The 23,327-nt window shown below is 43.7% G+C and overlaps 1 protein-coding gene across 3 annotated transcripts in view; it reads left to right on the forward strand.

Annotated features, from left to right (window-relative positions):
* LOC123994858 (radixin-like) overlaps window positions 1-23,327 on the forward strand; it is a 62,270-nt gene that overhangs the window by 24,822 nt on the left and 14,121 nt on the right. For all 3 annotated transcript variants that reach the window (XM_046297914.1, XM_046297913.1, XM_046297911.1), the window contains exons 4-8: window positions 13,246-13,341; window positions 18,776-18,898; window positions 18,967-19,118; window positions 19,547-19,630; window positions 19,943-20,089. In XM_046297914.1, coding sequence (XP_046153870.1) covers window positions 13,246-13,341; window positions 18,776-18,898; window positions 18,967-19,118; window positions 19,547-19,630; window positions 19,943-20,089 — 602 coding nt within the window. The remainder of the gene's footprint in view (window positions 1-13,245; window positions 13,342-18,775; window positions 18,899-18,966; window positions 19,119-19,546; window positions 19,631-19,942; window positions 20,090-23,327) is intronic.

The following is a 23,327-nucleotide window of genomic DNA, read 5'->3' on the forward strand; positions in this document are numbered from 1 at the left end:
TAGGGTCAGAAGGATAGTGCACTTGCAAACAACAAAGTAACATTAAGATAAATTACAACTAATTGTCTCGCCCCTGTCAATCTGTCTTTAAATGTGAAATGTGTTTGTTGCCTCCCATCCATCCATATGTATATCTCTTTCTCTCTCTGTCAAATGTTTTAGAACACCTACGCGTTCAAGGGTTTTTATTTTTACTATTTTCTATATTGTAGAATAATATTGAAGACATCAAAACTATGAAATAAAGCATATGGAATTACGTAGTAACCAAAAGTGTTAAACAAATCAAAATATATTTGAGATTCTTCAAATAGTCACCCTTTTCTTGATGACAGCTTGGTATTCTCTCAACCAGCCCCATTAGGTAGTAATCTGTAATGCATTTCAATATCAATTAACAGGTGTGCCTTAATGTGTGGAATGTCTTTCCTTAATGCGTTTGAGCCAGTCAGTTGTGTTGTGACAAGGGTTGGATGGCGTATCGCTACAGAATGCTGTGGTAGCCGTGCTGGTTAAGTATACACTCTTGGGGGTGTATACAGAAGATAGCCAGCCCTATTTGGTAAACTACCAAGTCCATATTATGGCAAGAACAGTTCATATAAGCAAAAAGAAATGACAGGCCATTACTTTAAGACACGAAGGTCAGTCAATCTGGAACAGTCGCAAAACCATCAAGCGCTATGATGGAACAGGCTCTCATGAGGACCGCCACAGGAATGAAAGACCCAGAGTTACCTCTGCAGATGATATGTTCATTAGCGTTACCAGCCCCAGAAATTGCAGCCAAGTAAATGCTTCAGAGTTCAAGGAACAGACACATGTAAACATCAATTGTTCAGAGGAGACTGTGAATCAGGCCTTCATGGTCGAATTGCTCTAAGAAACCACGACTAAAGGACACCAATAAGAAGAGACTTGCTTGGGCCAAGAAAGACGAGCCATGGAAATTAGTAATTTGGTCTGGAGTTAATATTGGAGATTTGATTCCAACCGACGCCTTTGTGAGATACGGTGTGGGTAAACGGATGATCTCTGCATGTGTATTTCCCACCGTAAAGCATGGAGGAGGTGTTATGAAGTGGGGGTTCTTTGCTGGTGACACTTTCTGTGTTTTATTTAGAATTAAAGGCACACTTAACCAGCATGTCTACCACAGCATTCTGTAGCGATACGCCATCCCATCTGTTTTGGGCGTAGTGACTATCATTTGTTTTTCAACGACCCAACACATCCTCAGGCTGTGTAAGGGCTATTTTACCAAGAAGGAGAGTGATGGAGTGCTGCATCAGACGACCTGGCCTCCACAATCCCCCCGATCTCAACCAAATTGAGATGGTTTGGGATGAGTTGGACCGCAGAGTGAAGGAAAGGCAGCCAAGAAGTGCTCAGCATATGTGGGAACTGCTTCAAGACTGTTGGAAAAGCATTCCAGGTGAAGCTGGTTGAGTGAATGTCAAGCGTGTGCGAAGCTGTCATCAAGGCAAAATATAATCTACATTGATTTAACACTTTCTTTTTGATTACTACATGATCCCATATGTGTTATTTCATAGTTTTGATGTCTTCACTATATTATTTGTTGTTGAGTGTATATGTCCTTAATCAGTATAAAGGAGGAAATGTTGCTTATGTGTTGAGCAAAATCAAAGCTGTAATCTATCCTGATGTCTTTGCTTGCTGGTTGTGGGGGCCCCCAGAGACAACTACAGGTCTTGACAGGTGGTCTTGCAGTCAGCAACCATCTTCTGGTAGACAGATCGCTCACTCTGAACAAGCAGGAGATGCTGCTCTTGCTTCTTCAGCTTGGCTGACCTAACAGCTTCTGGCAGATTGGCATATCTGAAGAGCCCATAGCACCTGTCTGTCCTCGGCTTGAGTTCTGGGGCAGCAATTTTCTCCACAGATTCCTGAAGGAAGACAGCCTGACTACACGTACCTCTGGAAAATACAGAAAAAATGTGAGGTCAATAAAAGTAGTGCCAATCATGTTGGTGGTCAATTAAATGGTAAAATGTGTTAATGCTTTACATTCCAAGTGTTGTCATCGATTCCTTGTAGAGACGCCACACTGCTGCTTTTGTCACACGGGATTGTCACACAGCTTTCCACCAAAAGTGTTTGTCCAAGGTGGCGTCCTGGTAATACTATTGCATTATCATCTGTGTAGTTGAAGTTCACCACTAGCTGCAAGTCCTCATGCTTCAGATGTAGCTTGAGCCAGCTCTCTTTTAGATGGGAGTCATTAGACCATTCTCCTTATAAGACTGGTAGAGGAGAGTCAGGTGTGTTCTACTGATGCTGAAAGACAAATTCCAGATACAAACGTTACACACACTTCATATATTAAGTTAATGTTAGCTAGCATTCCAGCCATCTAACCTCCGCTATAACGTTATCTAGCTAACAGCAAGCTTTAACTTGGGGTCTTTTGTTTAGACATGTAACGTTAGCTAGCTAAAAAATTATCTGAAATCCCAATCCATAGAGTAACATTAGCAAGCCAGCCATCGAACTGGGTAGCTAAGAGCAAGCTTCAGCAATACAAACCGATTGTCATAGCTAGCTAAAGTTAAGCAAAATGGGTTCAATTTTAGATTCTTACCCGTATACATGGATGAAAGCCTCAGACTGCAATCCCTTTTATTAAATAAGACATCCTGTGTCTTTTCCCTTTTAGTTTGAACAGCTTGTTTGGCCCATTGTGTCAAGTCACCCTGTGCAATGCCATAAGAATCATGAGATCTTTCTCCCTCTGTCACCTATGCCATGGGGGTTTCCCTCAGTCAACTTCTTCCGTGACGACAACAACACTGTTGATTGTCACCTTTTTATTCTCCATCACTGTCATCAGAAGACTCTCCAATGTCTTTTCAATAAATGTTTTTACCTGAATCAGGGATTTCCTCATCGTCTGATTCATTTTCGGAGTCAGCGTGGCACGATCGTCCTCCAGAAAGTAGTCCATCACAACTTTTTCCCACTGACCTTTGTCGATAGCGCCTGATAAATTCAGGGCAGCAATGTTATTGAGAGCAGTAGCAACACATTTGCTTCTTCTCCACGGCTAACGTTATATCTTTAAGAAAATCCGTTCTACTGCAGTTTATCTTTGCATTACGAGCAGCTCATTTTATAGACACAAGGTGCTACACCTCAGACCAATCCAAACTCATCTCTCGGAATGTTCAGCCCACTCATTATCTCAGCCAATCATGGTTGCTGTCTTTTTCTGTGGCTAAACCAACTAGGCTCATCATTTTAAATGTTTTATTTGTATTGACAGATGGCACACAAGTTTGATATTAAGGCACATGAAAGTTCACATGCTCGAGAAGGCATTTCTGCCAAAGAATGCATTTTGATCAACTTTTTTAACACTGAAACGGCTCTCCTGTGAAGTCATTTGCGACATATGCCCAGTTTCCTGAATCGGGTCACATTTTGTTGTTACAGCCTGAATTCAAAATGGATGCAATAAAAACAAATCTCACGCATCTACACACAATAGCCCATAACAATAACTGAAAATGTGTTTTTAGAAAGTTTAGCAAATTTATTGAAAATGAAATGCAGAAATATCTAATTTACATAAGTATTCACATCCTTGAGTCAATACTTTGTAGATGCACCTTTGGCAATTATTACAGCTGTGAGTATTTCTGGATAAGTCTAAGAGCTTTCCACACTTGGATTGTGAAACATTTGCCCATTTTATTATTTTCAAAATTCTTTAAGCTCTGTCAAATTGGTTGTTGATCATTTCTAGACTAACATTTTCAGGTTTTGCCATATTTCAAGTAGATTTATGTTGGCTGCTCAGGAACAATCATTTTATTCTTGGTAAGCAACTCCAGTGTAGATTTGGCTTTGTGTTTTAGGTTATTGTTCTGCTGAAAGGTGAATTCAGGTTTTCCTGTAAAATTTGCCTATGTTTGGTTCTGCTTTTTATCCTGAAAAACTCCCCAGTCCTTAATGGTTACAATCATACCCATAACATGATGCAACCACCACTGTGCTTGAAAATATGGAGAGTGGTCCTCAATGTGCATTATTGGATTTGCCCCAAACATAACACTTTGTATTCAGGACAAAAAGTTAATTGCTTTGCCACTTTTTTTGCAGTATTACTTTAGTTCCATGCAAACAGGATGCATATTTGTAATCTGTTCAGGTTTCCCTTTTCACTCTGCCAATTAGGTTAGTATTGAGGAGTAACTACAATGTTGTTGACCCATACTCAGTTTTGTCCTATTACAGCCATTCAACTCTGACTCTTTTAAAGTCACCATTGGTCTTATGGTGAAATCCTGGAGCGGTTTCCATCCTCTCCGGCAACTGAGTTAGGAAGGAAGCCTGTATCTTTGTGGTGACTGGGTATATTGATACTTAAGTAATTGACTCAAGGCATTTTAAATTCTTAATTTGTACAAATTTTGAAAATCATGATTGCGCTTTAACATTATGAGGGGTATTGTTTGTGTGTGTGTAGGCCAGTGATGACAAATCAAGGGGTGTGAAGACTTTCTGAAGGCACAATATCTTGTAGTATGTTGCTGGAACCTCTTATTGGTCCATCAGTGTACTATACTGTATGTTCTTATCTAATGGTTGAGTCCCATGTTGTCACATTCTGTAGCTACAGTGTGGACTGGATTCCAAAGGCACCATGGGATATAGCAAGCCTCTAGTCCACCATGCAATGCGGAGAGGAAAGGCATTGTCTTGGTTTGCCATAGCCACTTCCTGAATAACTTGTTTGTTAGTTGTGTGTACGTGTGTGGAAACATGACTAGGGAATTTGACCTTCAGGCCCTCTGCAGTGATATTAGCATTAGATTCTGTTGTTCAGGATTGTCAGCATTAGATTCAGACGTTCCACTGTAGTGTCACTAAGAATTCCTTTGTCTTGGCAATTTTCCATCTGATAACCACCAGTAACCACAGGTGAAGTCCACTGACGTCTACTTCCTCTAGTTAGCAGTGTGTTTGTCAGAAGCCTGTGATCTAATTGCATTAGAAACCTGGCCGGACGGGTGAAGTCGGTAGCAGAAATACCCTGCAGACACAGACGCACAGGCTGACAGACAACCAACCGCCAGTCTGTCTGTCTGAGTGTGTCTGTGTGTGTGTGTGTAAGTGGAAATGCTGAGTAATACCAGTGGTGAGCTCATCCCTGGGGTGTTCCCCTGTTAAAGTGGCCTGGCTTGGGGCCCTCGTTGTGGTGGGCCCTGATCATAGCCTCGCTGCCTTAGGGCTACACGTCACTAACGGGACAAATTGCTGTTGGCCTGCCACTCTTCAACTCATACCCACTTTGATTTCCCATAGAACTACTCAAAGGATTTTTCCTTTTAGTTTTTCTTAGGATACTTTACAAATGGAACCATATTGTGGGCCCTGGTCAAAAGTAGTGCACTGAAAACATTTACAATGTAGTCATATAGCAGACTCTCTTATCCCTAATTGCTCCTGTAAGTCACTTTGAATAAGTGCCTTGCTCAAGCACATAATAGGGTGTGATTTGGAACACAACCTTAGATACTGTGTATGTGTACTTTTGGGACAGGCCACCTAAATAGAGGAAGGGGTAGTTCAATAGGTGGCACACTCATGCAGTAATAACAATACCAGAAGACGGACTAGTCTTCAAACTGAGGATTTTAGTTGTTGGTTTCTCTGTCTCCACTCTCAATGCATGTGTGGTCTCACTCACTCACTCACTCACTCACTCACTCACTCACTCACTCACTCACTCACTCACTCACTCACTCACTCACTCACTCACTCACTCACTCACTCACTCACTGTGCCCCTTCCCCTGAGTAATCTGGAACAATTAGTTGGAACTTTACGTTAGTCAGCGGATGCAGGGAGTAATGCCGTTTCGGGAATGGTTGCATTCCTCGCTTTCTTTCATCACAGAGCTTGCGCCCTCATAAACACTTGGAAGACTGTGACTGCAATGAGAATGCCAGGCGTGGCGGCATCTGTGGCCCTGTATCACTGTTCCGACTGCACGTGATACAGAGTACGGGATTCTTAAAAGGGATTCTCAATCGGTTTTGTATCCTCCAGTTGTATATACATCCTTTTGATAATACTGCACATTTTATTGATGATCTGCACCCCAAAGCTAAAAAATGTGAGATTGTTTAGATGTATTCCTGCGTGAAATAATTCTAGGATCCATTCTAGGACCCAGGTAACCTAGGTATTTTGTGTTAGGTGAGAACAGCTCACAGGTAATCTACAGTTTGAGCTTACTTGACTCAACTGCAAATGTTTGTTTTTAGATACAGTGGGGCAAAAAAGGTATTTAGTCAGCCACCAATTGTGCAAGTTCTCCTACTTAAAAAGATGAGAGGCCTGTAATTTTCTTCATAGGTACACTTTAACTATGACAGACGAAATGAGAAAAAAAATCCAGAAAATCACTGTAGGATTTTTAATGAATTTATTTGCCAATTATGGTGGAAAGTAAGTATTTGGTCAATAACAAAAGTTAATCTCAATACTTTGTTATATACCTTTTGTAGGCAATGACAGAGGTCAAACATTTTCTGTAAGTCTTCACAAGGTTTTCACACACTGTTGCTGGTATTTTGGCCCATTCAGATCTCCTCTAGAGCAGTGATGTTTTGGGGCTGTTGCTGGGCAACACAGACTTTCAACTCCCTCCAAAGATTTTCTATGGGGTTGAGAACTGGAGACTGGCTAGGCCACTCCAGGACCTTGAAATGCTTCTTACGAAGCCACTCCTTCGTTGCCCGTGCGGTGTGTTTGGGATCATTGTCATGCTGAAAGACCCAGCCAGGTTTCATCTTCAATGCCCTTGTAGATGGAAGGAGGTTTTCACTCAAAATCTCGCGAAACATGGCCCCATTCATTCTTTCCTTTACACGGATCAGTTGTCCTGGTCCCTTTGCAGAAAAACGGCCCCAAAGCATGATGTTTCTACCCCCATGCTTCACAATAGGTATGGTGTTCTTTGGATGCAACTCAGCATTCTTTGTCCTCCAAACATGATGAGTTGAGTTTTTACCAAAAAGTTATATTTTGGTTTCATCTGACCATATGACATTCTCCCAATCTTTTTCTGGAACATCCAAATGCTCTCTAGCAAACTTCAGACGGGCCTGGACATGTACTGGTTTAAACAGGGGGACACGTTTGGCACTGCAGGATTTGAGTCCCTGGCGGGGTAGTGTGTTACTGATGGTAGGCTTTGTTACTTTGGTCCCAGCTCTCTGCAGGTCATTCACTAGGTCCCCCCGTGTGGTTCTGGGATTTTTGCTCACCGTTCTTGTGATCATTTTGACCCCACGGGGTGAGATCTTGCGTGGAGCCCCAGATCGAGGGAGATTATCAGTGGTCTTGTATGTCTTCCATTTCCTAATAATTGCTCCCACAGTTGATTTCTTCAAACCAAGCTGCTTACCTATTGCAGATTCAGTCTTCACAGCCTGGTGCAGGTCTACAATTTTGTTTCTGGTGTCCTTTGACAGCTCTTTGGTCTTGGCCATAGTGGAGTTTGGAGTGTGACTGTTTGAGGTTGTAGACAGGTGTCTTTTATACTGATAACAAGTTCAAACAGGTGCCATTAATACAGGTAACGAGTGGAGGACAGAGGAGCCTGTTAAAGATGAAGTTACAGGTCTGTGAGAGCCTTGTTCAATGATTGGCTGATTTTGAAGTGGTCTGGCAGTGAGTGGCACACCTAGTTTGCAACTCTTTGGTGCGGCCTCTACTCAAAACAAAAGCCTTTTAACTCTTGGAATGTTGATTAGTTCATTCCACTACTCACAGTGGGGATTAGCTCTTTTTCTTAAATACTGGTATCGTCCTCGATCAAAAATACTCTTATTGGATTAAATGCTGTTTCACCCATTCATAGAGGGACATTTTCTGGCCTCAAAGGCCTCTCGTTGTACCAGAACTCCTGTAGCTTATCCCCCCTAGGAAAAGGAATCCTTAGTTTAGAATCCCCCTTGTGTGGTTCCTGGATGCAAAAACACCATGAAAGGGCCTGTTTGTGTCCTGAAACCCTCAGGACTTTCATTCCAGGTGAGACCACACTGTCATAAACGCTCTCTCGTTTCAGGCCCGACCACTCAGTGCTCGTTGTTGTAATGCCACCCCGTCAGGTTACCCGGACCCGTATTAGGTGGCGTCTAAGTAAGTGCGGGGGCGCTTGATTTAATTTTAACCTTGGCCACTGCTTATTGGATAGGAATGGGCTTGGCCTGAGTGCCTGCTGTGTGTGTTGTTGACTGAAACCGCTTCACCCAGGCAGCTAAGCACCTGATGATTGGGTTGGGAATTTGGCAGTAGCACAAGCAGAACAGGGCCTGGTGACTGGTTGAGAGTTTCTCATCCTAAATGCCCGGGCTATAGACAGACTCTGTATAGAACCCATATAGAACTTATACGTAAGGTTTCCAAAACACAGATTTAATCCTAGCCCTGAATTCACAATCATTCTCAATTGGAGGCTTATTTTGTGTCCAGGAAACCTACCCATGGGTTTTGTCAGAATTGTGCACCATAGTCCTTATACAGGGTATCATAAGTATTCACCACCCTTGGATTTCTTAATGTTATGTGTTGTACATTTTAATCCCACTTTGTCTTTTTTTTTTGTAAACGATATTCACAAAACACTGTCAGCGCAATCATTTTTTTTGTTTTTGTTTTGATGGATGAAAAATAAAATGTGGATATATTCACCCCTCTAAGTGAATGCATGTTAAACACCTTTTGTCAGCGATTACAGCTGGGAGTCTTCTTGGGTAAGTCTCTAAGAGCTGAATACTTATTGACTCAACATTTCAGCTTTTCATTTTTGATTAGTTAGCAAAAATGTTGAAAAGCATAATTCCACTTTGAGATTATGGGCTATTGTGTGTAGGCTTCAGTTTTAAATTCAGGCTGTATGCTAAATGTGGAAGAAGTCTGGTGGTGTGAACACTTTCTGAAGGCACTGTATGACTCAGTAATAAAACGATCCAGACGTATTGTTTAGGACCATTCCTTCTTATTGTCCCCGTGTGTGTTTGGAGGTTTATAGGCCTGTCAGACACTGAAAAGAGAACACACGAAGCTTATAGAAGGAAAATCTGAATGGCGTGTCAGGAAACCGCGATAGAAAAGTTAAGATCATCTACGGTAGCTCTCACCTTTCTTGTCAGAAATCGGCCACTGCGAATTTGACTATTTTCTGATTTTATTGGAACAACTGAATATATATGTTGTTGTGGCTAGCTACTCGCTGCCTTCATTCAGCGCGGATTTCATCTGCACTGACTAACTGCTTTTTCCATTACATCTCCTGTAGAGCAGGAGCCTGGTCCCAGATTTGTTTGTGCTGTCGTTCCACCAACTCTTGCAAGACTGCACAAAATTATCTTGGACCAATATGTGTTGGCAAGACCGTACAAATGGATCTGGGACCGTAGGTCCGGGTCTGGAAAAGATGTAATCCTATGAGGCCTACCCAGATTAAGCCTGGTACCTGAGTATGCCATTAACGATCGGCGCTCCCGGCCATGCCGATATTAATGCCACTGGGCTCAAAGGTCTGTTTATATAAGATGTTGTATTCTGCTGGTGGTCATGCAGCACTGGTGGCACAATGTAGTTTATTTCATACAGATGACTTCATTGTTTTTTACGGTGTGAATGAATGATGGTTTGAGTGGTTTCGGTTGATTACTGTCCCGAATGTTACCTTATCTCTTAGAAAAATGTGGTTTGGTGATAAAAGCCAGTTCTGTGTTCCAAGATGTTCTCGAATATGTACATTACTGCGTGACAGTTGTGTAAATTAGAGGGTTGAATATATAAAGGAATATACAGTGCCTTAAGTATTCACATCCCTTGATTTCCACATTTTTGTTTTGTAACTGACTGAATTTAAAAATGTATTAAATTTCGAGTTTGTTACTGTCCTATACACAATACACCATAATGTCAAAGTGGAATTATGTTTCTGGAAATGTTTGCAAATTAATAAAAAAACAAAAAGCTGAAATGTTCTTAGGCAATAAGTATTCAACCTTTGTTAAGGTAATCATAAAGTTCAGGAGTAAAAAAAAAAAGACCAGTTGCATGGATAAGTGTTAGTCATTAAAAAAATGTCAATCTCATCCCTGTACCCCACACAAACAATTACCTGTAAGTTCCCTCAGTTGAGCAGTGAATTTGAAACACAGATTGAACCACAAAGAGCAGGAACGTTTTCCAGTGCCTCGCAAAGAAAGGGGGAAAGGGGGATACATAGTCAGTTGTACAACTGAATGCCTTTAACTGAAATGTGTCTTCCGCGTTTAACCCAATCCCTCTGAATCAGAGAGGTGTGGGGGGCTGCCATAATCGACATCCACGTCTTCGGTGTCCAGGGAACAGTGGGTTAACTGCCTTGCTCAGGGGCAGAATGTCAGATTTTTATCTTGTCAGCTTGGGGATTCAATCCAGCAACCTTTCGGTTACTGGCCCAATGCTTGAACGACTCGGCTAACTGCCACTCCAAGAGGACCTATTGGTAGATATATAAAAAAAAATAGCAGACATTGAATGTCCCCTTTGAGTATGCTGAAGTTATTAATGGCACATTGGATGGTGTATTAATACACCCAGTCACTACAAAGATAGTTTCCTTCCTAACTCAGTTGCCGGAGAGGAAGGAAACCGCTCAGGGAGTTCAACATGAGGCCAATGGTGACTTTAGTTTTCTCCTATCCCAGCCATTAAAGTCTGAGGATGGATCAACAACATTGTAGTTACTCCTCAATACTAACCTAATTGGTAGAATGAAAAGAAGGCAGCCTCTACAGAATACAAATATTCCAAACATGCATCCTGTTTGCAACACGGCACTAAAGTAAAACTGCAAAAAATGTGACAAAGCAATTGACTTTTTGTCAACATAGTGTTTTATGTTTGGGGCACATCCAACACAACAACACTGAGTACCACTCTCCATATTTTCAAGAATAGTTGTGGCTGCATCACATTATGAGCAATGTTCCCTAATTTTGCTGAGCGCAAACTTGAACATTGTGAAAATTCTGTGCAACTTCCAGCACGCATTTACTGTGAACACGGAGGCTGTACCCGCTTTAAGTTTTAACATTGGCCAAGTAGGCTACTGTGGCTATTTGATCATAATGTAGGCCTACCAGAGTGGTATACAATGGAGACGATGCATCCCATAACATTTTAACATGGAAATAGCTGTTCTATCATTCAGCCTACAGTAGAGGCTAGGTTCTTCAAATTACAGCTTTGCACACACTTGGCATTCTCTCAACCAGCTTCACCATGAGTGCTTTTCCAACAGTCTTAAAGGAGTTCCCACATATGCTGAGCACTTGTTGGCTGCTTTCCCTTCACTCTCCAGTCTGACTCATCCCAAACCATCTCCATTTGGTTGAAGTTGGAAGATTGGGGGGGCCAGGTCATCTGATGCAGCACTCAATCACTCTCCTTTTTGGTAGAATAGCCCTTACACAGCCTGGATGTGTGATGGGTCATTGTCCTTTTGAAAAACAAATGATATTCCAACTAAGTCCAAACCATATTGAATGGCTTATCGCTGCAGAATGCTGTGGTAGCCATGCTGGTCCTTGAATTCAAAATAAATCACACACATTGTGTCCAGCAAAGCACCCCCACACTATAACACCACCTCCTGCCATGCTTTACGGTGTGAACCACACACGCAGAGATCGTCTGTTCACCTACTCTGCGTCTCACAAAGACAGTGGTTGGAACCAAAAATCTAATCTGGACTCATCAGACCAAAGGACAGATTTCCACCAGTCTAATTTCCATTGCTCGTGTTTCTTGGCCCAAGCAAGTCTTCTCTTTAGTAGTGGTTTCTTTGCAACAATTCAACCATGAAGGTCTGATTTGCACAGCCTCCTCTAAACAGTTGATGTGTCTGTTACTTGAACTCTGTGAAGCATTTTATTTGGGCTGCAATCGGAGTCTGGTAACTCTAGTGAACTTATCCTCTGCAGCAGAGGTAACTCTGGGTCTTCCTTTCCTTTGGCGGTCCTCATGAGAGCCAGTTTCATCAGTGCTTGATGTTTTTTGCAACTGCATTTGAAGAAACTTTCAAAGTTCTTGACATTTTCTGTATTGACTGACCTTCATGTCTTAAAGTATTGCTGGAGACTGTCATTTCTCTTTGCTTGTTTGAGCTGTTCTTAACATAATATGGACTTGGTCTTTTACCAAATAGGGCTATCTTCTCTACACCACCCCTACCTTGTCACACCACAACTGATTGGCTCAAACGCATTAAGAAGGAAAGAAATTCCACAAATGAATTTAACAAGGCACACCTGTTGATTGAAATGTGTTCCAGGTGACTACCTCATGAAGCTGGTTTAGAGAATGCCGCAGGGTAGCCTAGTGGTTAGTGTTGGACTAGTAACCGGAAGGTTGCAAGTTCAAATCCCCGAGCTGACAAGGTACAAATCTGTCGTTCTGCTCCTGAACAGGCAGTTAACCCACTGTTCCCAGGCCGTCATTGAAAATAAGAATTTGTTCTTAACTGACTTGCCTAGTAAAATAAAGGTAAAATAAAATTTAAAAAAATGCCAAGAATGTGCAAAGCTGTCAAGGCAGCTACTTTGAAGAATCTCAAATCTAAAATATATTTTGATTTGTTTAACTATTTTGGTTACTACATGATTCCGTGTGTTATTTCATAGTTTTGTTGTTCTATTATTCAACATTGTAAAAAATAGTTAAAATAATGAAAAACCCTGTAATGAGTAGGTGTCAACTTTTGACTGGTACTGTATGTAAAATGAGATTTCTGTATTTAATTTTCAATACATTTCAAAAAACATTTTTTCACTTTGTCATTATCGGATGTGTGTGTGTAAATGGGTGACAAACATTTAATCCTTTTTAATTCAGGCTGTAAAACAACGTGTAAGTCAAGGGGTATGAATACTTTCTAAAGGCACTTATTGCATTAATTGATTTAGGCCAGAATCCTAACTTGATGCTGCGCACGTAACTACATTTTTCACAAAACTTTCATTGACATTGATACACGATTTTAAATTCACACATTTCAATGATTCTGCCCCTGTGGTGTGTATAAATATATATATATTTATTTATTTATTTATTTTATTTTTTAAATTGTGGCTTTTGTACAGTTGTCACAGTTTGTTTTTCTGACAGAGTTGATTTACTTTTATGTACATTCTTTGCCGTCCACAGGTAGTAAAGACCATTGGCTTGAGGGAAGTCTGGTACTTTGGCCTTCAGTATATGGACGGCAAAGGATACCTCACCTGGCTGAAGCTTGACAAAAAGGTAAGGTTAATCTAATAGTACCTTTTTAACAAATATTTGTTTATCTGCTCAGGAATTCTCAAACCTTTTCCCACTGTATTAATTCTTAAATCGCATGTTTTTTGCAATACCAGTCTACAGTAAACAAAACCAAATGGGCCATATTCTTTAGAGAGGCAGGTCAAATCACTCCACACTATTTGCCTACCACTCACACAGTCAATTAGTAGCCACTCACTCACTGCATTATGGGCACCCTCTCCCACTCCTACTTCCTGTGCAGACCAGTGGCTAATTGTTAATCTCCCTTCATTTCAGTCCCTTTTTTTTAGTTAATTGTCCTGGGTTCATTCATACACAAACATATGATACATGATGCAATTACAATCCCCCCCAAAAAACGATGAGCCCCATGGCGCTCTGGTGAAACGTAGTGCACTAAATAGGGAATAGGGTGCCATTTGGGACACAACCAAATCCAGTCCCCTGAGGATTTTGTAATCAGCTAGTAGTGTGAACTCTCAGTGAACTACTAGATAAGATACTACTTCTCTGGGGGAGCGAGTGCTATGTATCGACAGTATAGTTAAAGCACAAGCACCTGTGTTCGTGGAATGGAGATGTTCCTGTTTTGATTTGCAGAATTTCCAAATGCGTCAATGGTTCTCACCAGAGCTGTAAATGCAGAATGACACAAATATTAATTTTCACAGTCTGCTGCCTCAGTGTCTCTTAAATATTTTTGTCAGATGTTACTATGGAATACTGAAGTATAATTAGAAGCATTTCATAAGCGTCAAAGGCTTTTATTTATAATTGCATGAAGTTGATGCAAAGAGCCAATGTTTGCAGTGTTGACCCTTCTTTTTCAAGACCTCTGCAATCCGCCCTGGCATGCTGTCAATTAACTTCTGGGCCCTGACTGATGGCAGCCCATTCTTGCATAATCAATGCTTTGAGTTTGTGAGAATTTGTAGGTTTTTCCACCCGCCTCTTGAGGATTGACACAAGTTCTCAATGGGATTAAGGTCTGGGGAGTTTCCTGGCCATGGACAATTGTGCCTTATGGAAAAGGCATTGTTCTTCACCAAACTGTTCCTGGATGGTTGGGAGAAGTTGCTCTCGGAGGATATGTTGGTACCATTCTTTATTCATGACTGTGTTCTTAGGCAAAATTGTGAGTGAGCCCACTCCCTTGGCTGAGAAGCAACCCCACACATGAATGGTCTCAGGATGCTTTACTTTTGGCACGACACAGGACTGATGGTAGCGCTCACCTTGTCTTCTCCGGACAAGCTTTTTTCCGGATAACCCAAACAATCGGAAAGGGGATTCATCAGAGAAAATGGCTTTACCCCATTCCTCAGTAGTCCAATCCATGTACCTTTTGCAGAAAATCAGTCTGTCCCTGATGTTTTTCCTGGAGAGAAGGGTCTTCTTTTCTGCCCTTCTTGACACCAGGACATCATCCAAAAGTCTTCGCCTCACTGCAGATGCACTCAGATGCACTCACACCTGCCTGCTGCCATTCCTGAGCAAGCTCTGTACTGGTGGTGCCCCGATCCTGCAGCTGAATCAACTTTAGGAGACGGTCCTGGCACTTGCTGGGCTTTCTTGGGTGCCCTGAAGCCTTCACAACAATTGAACTGCTCTCATTTACATTTACATTTAAGTCATTTAGCAGACGCTCTTATCCAGAGCGACTTACAAATTGGTGCATTCACCTTATGACATCCAGTGGAACAGTCACTTTACAATAGTGCATCTAAATCTTAAAGGGGGGGGAATACTTATCCTATCCTAGGTATTCCTTAAAGAGGTGGGGTTTCAGGTGTCTCCGGAAGGTGGTGATTGACTCCGCTGTCCTGGCGTCGTGAGGGAGTTTGTTCCACCATTGGGGGGCCAGAGCAGCGAACAGTTTTGACTGGGCTGAGCGGGAGCTGTACTTACTCAGTGGTAGGGAGGCGAGCAGGCCAGAGGTGGATGAACGCAGTGCCCTTGTTTGGGTGTAGGGCCTGATCAGAGCCTGGAGGTACTGAGGTGCCGTTCCCCTCACAGCTCCGTAGGCAAGCACCATGGTCTTGTAGCGGATGCGAGCTTCAACTGGAAGCCAGTGGAGAGAACGGAGGAGCGGGGTGACGTGAGAGAACTTGGGAAGGTTGAACACCAGACGGGCTGCGGCGTTCTGGATGAGTTGAATGGGTTTAATGGCACAGGCAGGGAGCACAGCCAACAGCGAGTTGCAGTAATCCAGACGGGAGATGACAAGTGCCTGGATTAGGACCTGCGCCGCTTCCTGTGTGAGGCAGGGTCGTACTCTGCGGATGTTGTAGAGCATGAACCTACAGGAACGGGCCACCGCCTTGATGTTGGTTGAGAACGACAGGGTGTTGTCCAGGATCACACCAAGGTTCTTAGCGCTCTGGGAGGAGGACACAATGGAGTTGTCAACCGTGATGGCGAGATCATGGAACGGGCAGTCCTTCCCCGGGAGGAAGAGCAGCTCCGTCTTGCCGAGGTTCAGCTTGAGGTGGTGATCCGTCATCCACACTGATATGTCTGCCAGACATTCAGAGATGCGATTCGCCACCTGGTCATCAGAAGGGGGAAAGGAGAAGATTAGTTGTGTTTCGTCTGCATAGCAATGATAGGAGAGACCATGTGAGGTTATGACAGAGCCAAGTGACTTGGTGTATAGCGAGAATAGGAGAGGGCCTAGAACAGAGCCCTGGGGGACACCAGTGGTGAGAGCGCGTGGTGAGGAGACAGATTCTCGCCACGCCACCTGGTAGGAGCGACCTGTCAGGTAGGACGCAATCCAAGCGTGGGCCGCGCTGGAGATGCCCAACTCGGAGAGGGTGGAGAGGAGGATCTGATGGTTCACAGTATCGAAGGCAGCCAATAGATCTAGAAGGATGAGAGCAGAGGAGAGAGAGTTAGCTTTAGCAGTGCGGAGCGCCTCCGTGATACAGAGGAGAGCAGTCTCAGTTGAATGACTAGTCTTGAAACCTGACTGATTTGGATCAAGAAGGTCATTCAGAGAGAGATAGCGGGAGAGCTGGCCAAGGACGGCACGTTCAAGAGTTTTGGAGAGAAAAGAAAGAAGGGATACTGGTCTGTAATTGTTGACATCGGAGGGATCGAGTGTAGGTTTTTTCAGAAGGGGTGCAACTCTCGCTCTCTTGAAGACGGAAGGGACGTAGCCAGCGGTCAGTGATGAGTTGATGAGCGAGGTGAGGTAAGGGAGAAGGTCTCCGGAAATGGTCTGGAGAAGAGGGGAGGGGATAGGGTCAAGCGGGCAGGTTGTTGGGCGGCCGGCCGTCACAAGACGCGAGATTTCATCTGGAGAGAGAGGGGAGAAAGAGGTCAGAGCACAGGGTAGGGCAGTGTGAGCAGAACCAGCGGTGTCGTTTGACTTAGCAAACGAGGATCGGATGTCGTCGACCTTTTCAAAATGGTTGACGAAGTCATCTGCAGAGAGGGAGGAGGGGGGGAGGGGGAGGAGGATTCAGGAGGGAGGAGAAGGTGGCAAAGAGCTTCCTAGGGTTAGAGGCAGATGCTTGGAATTTAGCGTGGTAGAATGTGGCTTTAGCAGCAGAGACAGAGGAGGAAAATGTAGAGAGGAGGGAGTGAAAGGATGCCAGGTCCGCAGGGAGGCGAGTTTTCCTCCATTTCCGCTCGGCTGCCCGGAGGCCTGTTCTGTGAGCTCACAATGAGTCATCGAGCCACGGAGCGGGAGGGGAGGACCGAGCCGGCCTGGAGGATAGGGGACATAGAGAGTCAAAGGATGCAGAGAGGGAGGAGAGGAGGGTTGAGGAGGCAGAATCAGGAGATAGGTTGGAGAAGGTTTGAGCGGAGGGAAGAGATGATAGGATGGAAGAGGAGAGAGTAGCGGGGGAGAGAGAGCGAAGGTTGGGACGGCGCGATACCATCCGAGTAGGGGCAGTGTGGGAGGTGTTGGATGAGAGCGAGAGGGAAAAGGATACAAGGTAGTGGTCGGAGACTTGGAAGGGAGTTGCAATGAGGTTAGTGGAAGAACAGCATCTAGTAAAGATGAGGTCGAGCGTATTGCCTGCCTTGTGAGTAGGGGGGGAAGGTGAGAGGGTGAGGTCAAAAGAGGAGAGGAGTGGAAAGAAGGAGGCAGAGAGGAATGAGTCAAAGGTAGACGTGGGGAGGTTAATATCAGATCTTGATGATCTGATATATGGTTGATTTGGGTGCAATCTTACTGGCAGCAATATCCTTGCCTGTGAAGCCCTTTTGTGCAAAGCAATGATGGAGCGTGTTTCCTTGCAGGTACCCATGATTGACAGAGGAAGAACAATGATTCCAAGCACCACCCTCCTTTTGAAGCTTCCAGTCTGTAATTCGAACTCAATCAACTTGACAGAGTGATCTCCAGCCTTGTCTTCATCAACACTCACACCTGTGTTAACGAGAGAATCACTGACATGTCAGCTGGTCCTTTTGTGGCAGGGCTGAAATGCAGTGGAAATGTTTTTTGGGGATTCAGTTCATTTGCATGGCAAATTCATCTGATCACTCTTAATACATTTACATTTAAGTCATTTAGCAGACGCTCTTATCCAGAGCGACTTACAAATTAATAACATTCTGGAGTATATGCAAATTGCCACCATACAAACTGAGGCAGCAGACTTTGTGAAAATTAATATTTGTGTCATTCTCAACTTTTGGCCATGAACGTAGACACATACAGGTATGTTCTGTATATAATGGCTGTGGTTATCACGTCATGGAGGTCACATAAACCCACCAACTTCCTTACCTGAGGTATTTGGGTTGGGCTGGTTTATATTGCGTGGCTAATAAACTGTTTCTTCTTGCAGTATTAACAATGTGAGGAGCTAGACTATTAGCATGAGTGTACTTAGTGACATAAGGGTAGTATAGTAACTTAGTTTTCAGCTAAAAGTGTTAGGCTGGTTGTGGTTTCACTAGAACGTTTAAAGTAGAATATTATAATGTACTGACAACCCAGTGGTCCATACCTATAAATAAGGGAGTGAGAGATGCCAGTTGGAGTGCAGTGAGCTAGCTGTGTGCTGACTCTGCGCAGCTCTACTATACAGTAGCTCTTTCAGCACACATTCCCCCGCCACATTTGCTTCCCATTCGCCTCAAGACATTTTGGTTCCTGTTTTGGAGCGAACACAGAGGAAGAAGCCAAAGTCTGTATATACTTTTGTCAGCCCATGTATTTTATATATCCTCTTTTACAGAGGAATATGACAGTGCATTTTTTTCATGCAGCACTGTGCATCCAAGACAATTTAACTCTTCGGGTACAATAATGTTTATCCAATCATCCATTCCTACTCATGCAACTGGTAGCCCAAATGGCACCCTATTTCACTAAAATAATGGAAAACTTTTTTTTGCAACACTTCACATGTGCTATTTTGAATGAATGAATCCTCTCTCTCCAACCCAGGTGTCGTCCCAGGATGTGAAGAAGGAGAACCCGCTGCAGTTCAAGTTCCGCGCCAAGTTCTTCCCCGAGGACGTTTCTGAGGAGCTGATCCAGGACATCACCCAGAAGTTGTTTTTCCTGCAGGTAACACACACGTGCACATGCACGCACACACACACACACCTACACATGTAGTTTTTTTGTGTGTCCAGGTGAAGGAGGGCATCCTGAGCGACGAGGTCTACTGCCCCCCAGAGACCGCCGTTCTGCTGGCCTCCTACTCCGTCCAGGCCAAGTTCGGAGACTTCACCCGGGACCTCCACCGTCCCGGCTACCTCACCTCAGACCGCCTGCTGCCCCAGCGGTAAGCGCCGGTCCACCAACAGTCCCTATGGGCCCTGGTCAAAAGTAGTGCACTACATAGGGAATATGGTGCCATTTAGGAAACAACCAAGAGTTTTTTCTAATAGCTACACTAGCATGAAGCACTCTACCTTCTTCATATGCAGCAATGTATTGGGTCCATGCATTCTAAGTGGTATGCTAGTATAGACATTGGAACTTAGCCAGGAGTCCAGACATCAGACAATAGCTTACAGTATTGCTGTGACTGACAGGAACAGGATCACGTTTTGTGTTCGGATACACCAGAAGAAATCCATGCCATGACAAATCTGATATTGATCATAACATGAGTACTCTTTCTTCATTGTACCTCCTCTCTGTTTGCCCCTTCTATTCCTCCTCTATTGTTCTTCCTTTCCGCCCTCCCTCATTCTCTCCCTCTCCCAGTGTTCTGGAGCAGCACAAGTTGTCCAGGGAGCAGTGGGAGGAGAGGATCCAGGTGTGGCACGAGGAACACCGTGGAATGCTCAAGTGAGTTCCTCTCTGTGTTCGTTTGTTTGAGTCTGTATGTTGGTGTCCCTGCCATGATAAAACAGGTTCCCCTGATCTGATCTACCTCAGATAGCAATCATTTTAGTTTTTATTTATATTCATTTATGAAGATGCCTATTAGTTGATCAGGTCTTATCTTCCTATGTTCATTCATACACAAACATACGATACATGATGTAATACAATAATACAATACACCACACACTACCTTACACAAGGACACAATAATAAAGACATATCAAATCCCTAATCCCAAACCATTCCTTTATTTCTCCATGTCTGATCCTGCAGAGAGGATGCCATGTTGGAGTACCTGAAGATCGCCCAGGACCTGGAGATGTACGGCGTCAACTACTTTGACATCAAAAACAAGAAGGGAACCGAGCTGTGGCTGGGTGTGGACGCCCTTGGACTCAACATCTACGAGAAGGAAGACAAGTAAGAAGTAGCCTTCAGGGTTGTGTTCAGTAGGTCACACTGTAGTGCAAATAACAATTTTAAATGAGTGTTTCTTATTGGACAAGTCCAGATAGTCCCTCCTTGTTTGTCTGTTTCAAAACATTTTCTCCCTACTGGACACCAGCCAGGTTTTCTCACTGAACTGACCACTACTGCAGTGTTTCTCAATCCTAGTCCTGGGGACCCAAAGGGCATTTTAGTTTTTTCCTAAGCACTAACACACTTATTCAAATAAGCAAAGGTTTGATGATGAGTTGATTACTTGAATCAAGTGTGTTAGTGCTGGGGCAAAAACAAAAATGCATCCCTTTGGGTGTCCAGGATGAGGATTGAGACTGCACTAGAGGGTCAAGTTACGCAAAACTGTGTTCAAATATAATTTGATTGCTGCTGCCTGTGGTGCTATTGACACTTATCCATGAGCCAGGCAAGCTCAATCAAACACAGTTAAAGTATTGGAAAGATTTAAAATACTATTTGAGCCTAGGTTTAAAGTCATGTAGTCTATCTACCCATTCTTGTTCTGGTTGACAACGATACCGGGTTGTTTTCCGGCCTTCGCTACAGTTCTGTTTCAGACATTGTAGCTTCATTCCATTGTAGCTTCATTCCAGGTTAACCCACGTCTTTAGTGACCAACGAAGAATGTTCTTACCACAACGTTTTTCCTTTCAACTGTCTCCTTTTGATGAGCTTGTACTGGTCCGTCGTACCCAAGGTTGTTATGCCAGTCTGCGCTCCAACAAATACTTTGCTAAAGCTCAAAATAAAGATACAGATTTGATCAGATCACGCGATACAAGCGGTAACTGCATAATTATTGGGTAAATACTTGTTCCTGGTCAGTTAAATTACTGGGTTAAAAATAGATTATGACGTAATATAAGTGTTCCCTATAGTCGATAGCCCTGCAGTCACTGACCCTCTGGCAGCAACACTGGCTGAGTTTTTATTTATTTTTAATTTCACCTTTTATTTAAACAGGTAGGCTAGTTGAAAACAAGTTCTCATTTACAACTGCAACCTGGCCAAGATAAAGCATAGCACAGTGTGAACAGACAGCAACACAGAGTTACACATGGAGTAAACAATAAACAAGTCAATAACACAGTAGAAAAATATATACATAAAAAAAGAGTATATACATTGTGTGCAAAAGGCATGAGGAGGGAGGCAAATAATTACAATTTAGCAGATTAACACTGGAGTGATAAATGATCAAATGGTCATGTGCAGGTAGAGATACTGGTGTGCAAAGAGCAGAAAAGTAAATAAATAAAAACCGTATGAGGATGAGGTAGGTGAATTGGGTGGGCTATTTACAGATGGACTATGTACAGTTGCAGCAATCGGTTAGCTGCTCAGTTAGCAGATGTTTAAAGTTGGTGAGGGAGATAAGTTTCCAATTTGAACGATTTTTGCTATTCATTCCAGTCACAGGCAGCAGAGAACTGGAAGGAAAAGCGGCCAAATGAGGTGTTGGCTTTAGGGATGATCAGTGAGATACACCTGCTGGAGCGCGTACTACGGGTAGGTGTTGCCATCGTGACCAGTGAACTGAGATAAGGCGGAGCTTTACCTAGCATGGACTTGTAGATGACCTGGAGCCAGTGGGTCTGGCGACGAATATGTAGCGAGGGCCAGCCGACTGGAGCATACAGGTCTCAGTGGTGGGTGGTATAAGGTGCCCTAGTAACAAAGCGGATGGCACTGCGATAAACTGCATCCAGTTTGTTGAGTAGAGTATTGGAAGCCATTTTGTAGATATGCATTTGGTTTTACTAGCGTTTAAGAGCAGTTGGAGGCCACGGAAGGAGTGTTGTATGGCATTGAAGCTCGTTTGGAGGTTAGATAGCACAGTGTCCAAGGAAGGGCCAGAGGTATACAGAATGGTGTCGTCTGCGTAGAGGTGGATCAGGGAATCGCCCGCAGCAAGAGCAACATCATTGATATATACACAGAAAAGAGTCGTCCCAGGAATTGAACCCTGTGGCATTGAACCCTGTGGCACCCCCATAGAGACTGCCAGAGGACCGGACAACATGCCCTCCGATTTGACACACTGAACTCTGTCTGCAAAGTAGTTGGTGAACCAGGCAAGGCAGTCATTAGAAAAACCGAGGCTACTGAGTATGCCGATAAGAATATGTTGATTGACAGTCGAAAGCCTTGGCCAGGTCGATGAAGACTGCTGCACAGTACTGTCTTATCGATTGCGGTTATGATATCGTTTAGTACCTTTAGCGTGGCTGAGGTGCACCCGTGACCAGCTCGGAAACCAGATTGCACAGCGGAGAAGGTACGGTGGGATTCGAGATGGTCAGTGATCTGTTTGTTGACTTGGCTTTCGAAGACCTTAGATAGGCAGGGCAGGATGGATATAGGTCTGTAACAGTTCGGGTCCAGGTCCTCCTTTGAAGAGGGGGCTGACCGCGGCAGCTTTCCAGTCCTTGGGGATCTCAGGCGATATGAAAGAGTTTGAGCAGGCTGGTAATAGGGGTTGCTACAATGGCAGCGGATAGTTTCAGAAATAGAGGGTCCAGATTGTCAAGCCCAGCTGATTTGTACGGGTCCAGGTTTTGCAGCTCTTTCAGAACATCTGCTATCTGGATTTGGGTAAAGGAGAAAGCTGGGGAGGTTTGGGCGAGTAGCTGCGGGGGGTGGAGCTGTTGGCCCGAGTTTGGAGTAGCCAGGAGGAAGGCATGGCCAGACGTTGAGAAATGCTTGTTGAAGTTTTCGATTATCATGGGTTTATCGGTGGTGACCGTGTTACCTAGCCTCAGTGCAGTGGGCAGCTGGGAGGAGGTGCTCTTGTTCTCCATGGACTTTACAGTGACATCAGACCCGGGTTCAAATAGTTGTTTCCTTTCAAGATGGGCTGGGTTTGCAGTTGACACTTTTGGGACTACTCCATTGGCTCCATCGGGCCAGACAAACTCAATTAAGCACAGCAAAATAGATAATGAAATACTATTTGAACCAATGTCTGGCAGATGTGCAAAGTAGTGTTTTGAGTGCAGTGCACTAACCTATTGCTGGGTTGTGTTGTTGACAACGGTTGCTGCTCCCTTAGAGCTCCATGCACTGTTTGAACTCTCCATGCCAAACGTCTATTCAAAGCAGAGTGAATACGGCTCCTTGGGCGGTTAATGAGAAAATGTATCGACTCAGCAGCCCCCAGAGGACTCTGTCTGGCCAACATTTGGTAGTGCTTTAA

This window comes from Oncorhynchus gorbuscha, linkage group LG14 (assembly GCF_021184085.1).
Source record: "Oncorhynchus gorbuscha isolate QuinsamMale2020 ecotype Even-year linkage group LG14, OgorEven_v1.0, whole genome shotgun sequence".
Lineage (NCBI taxonomy): Eukaryota > Metazoa > Chordata > Actinopteri > Salmoniformes > Salmonidae > Oncorhynchus > Oncorhynchus gorbuscha.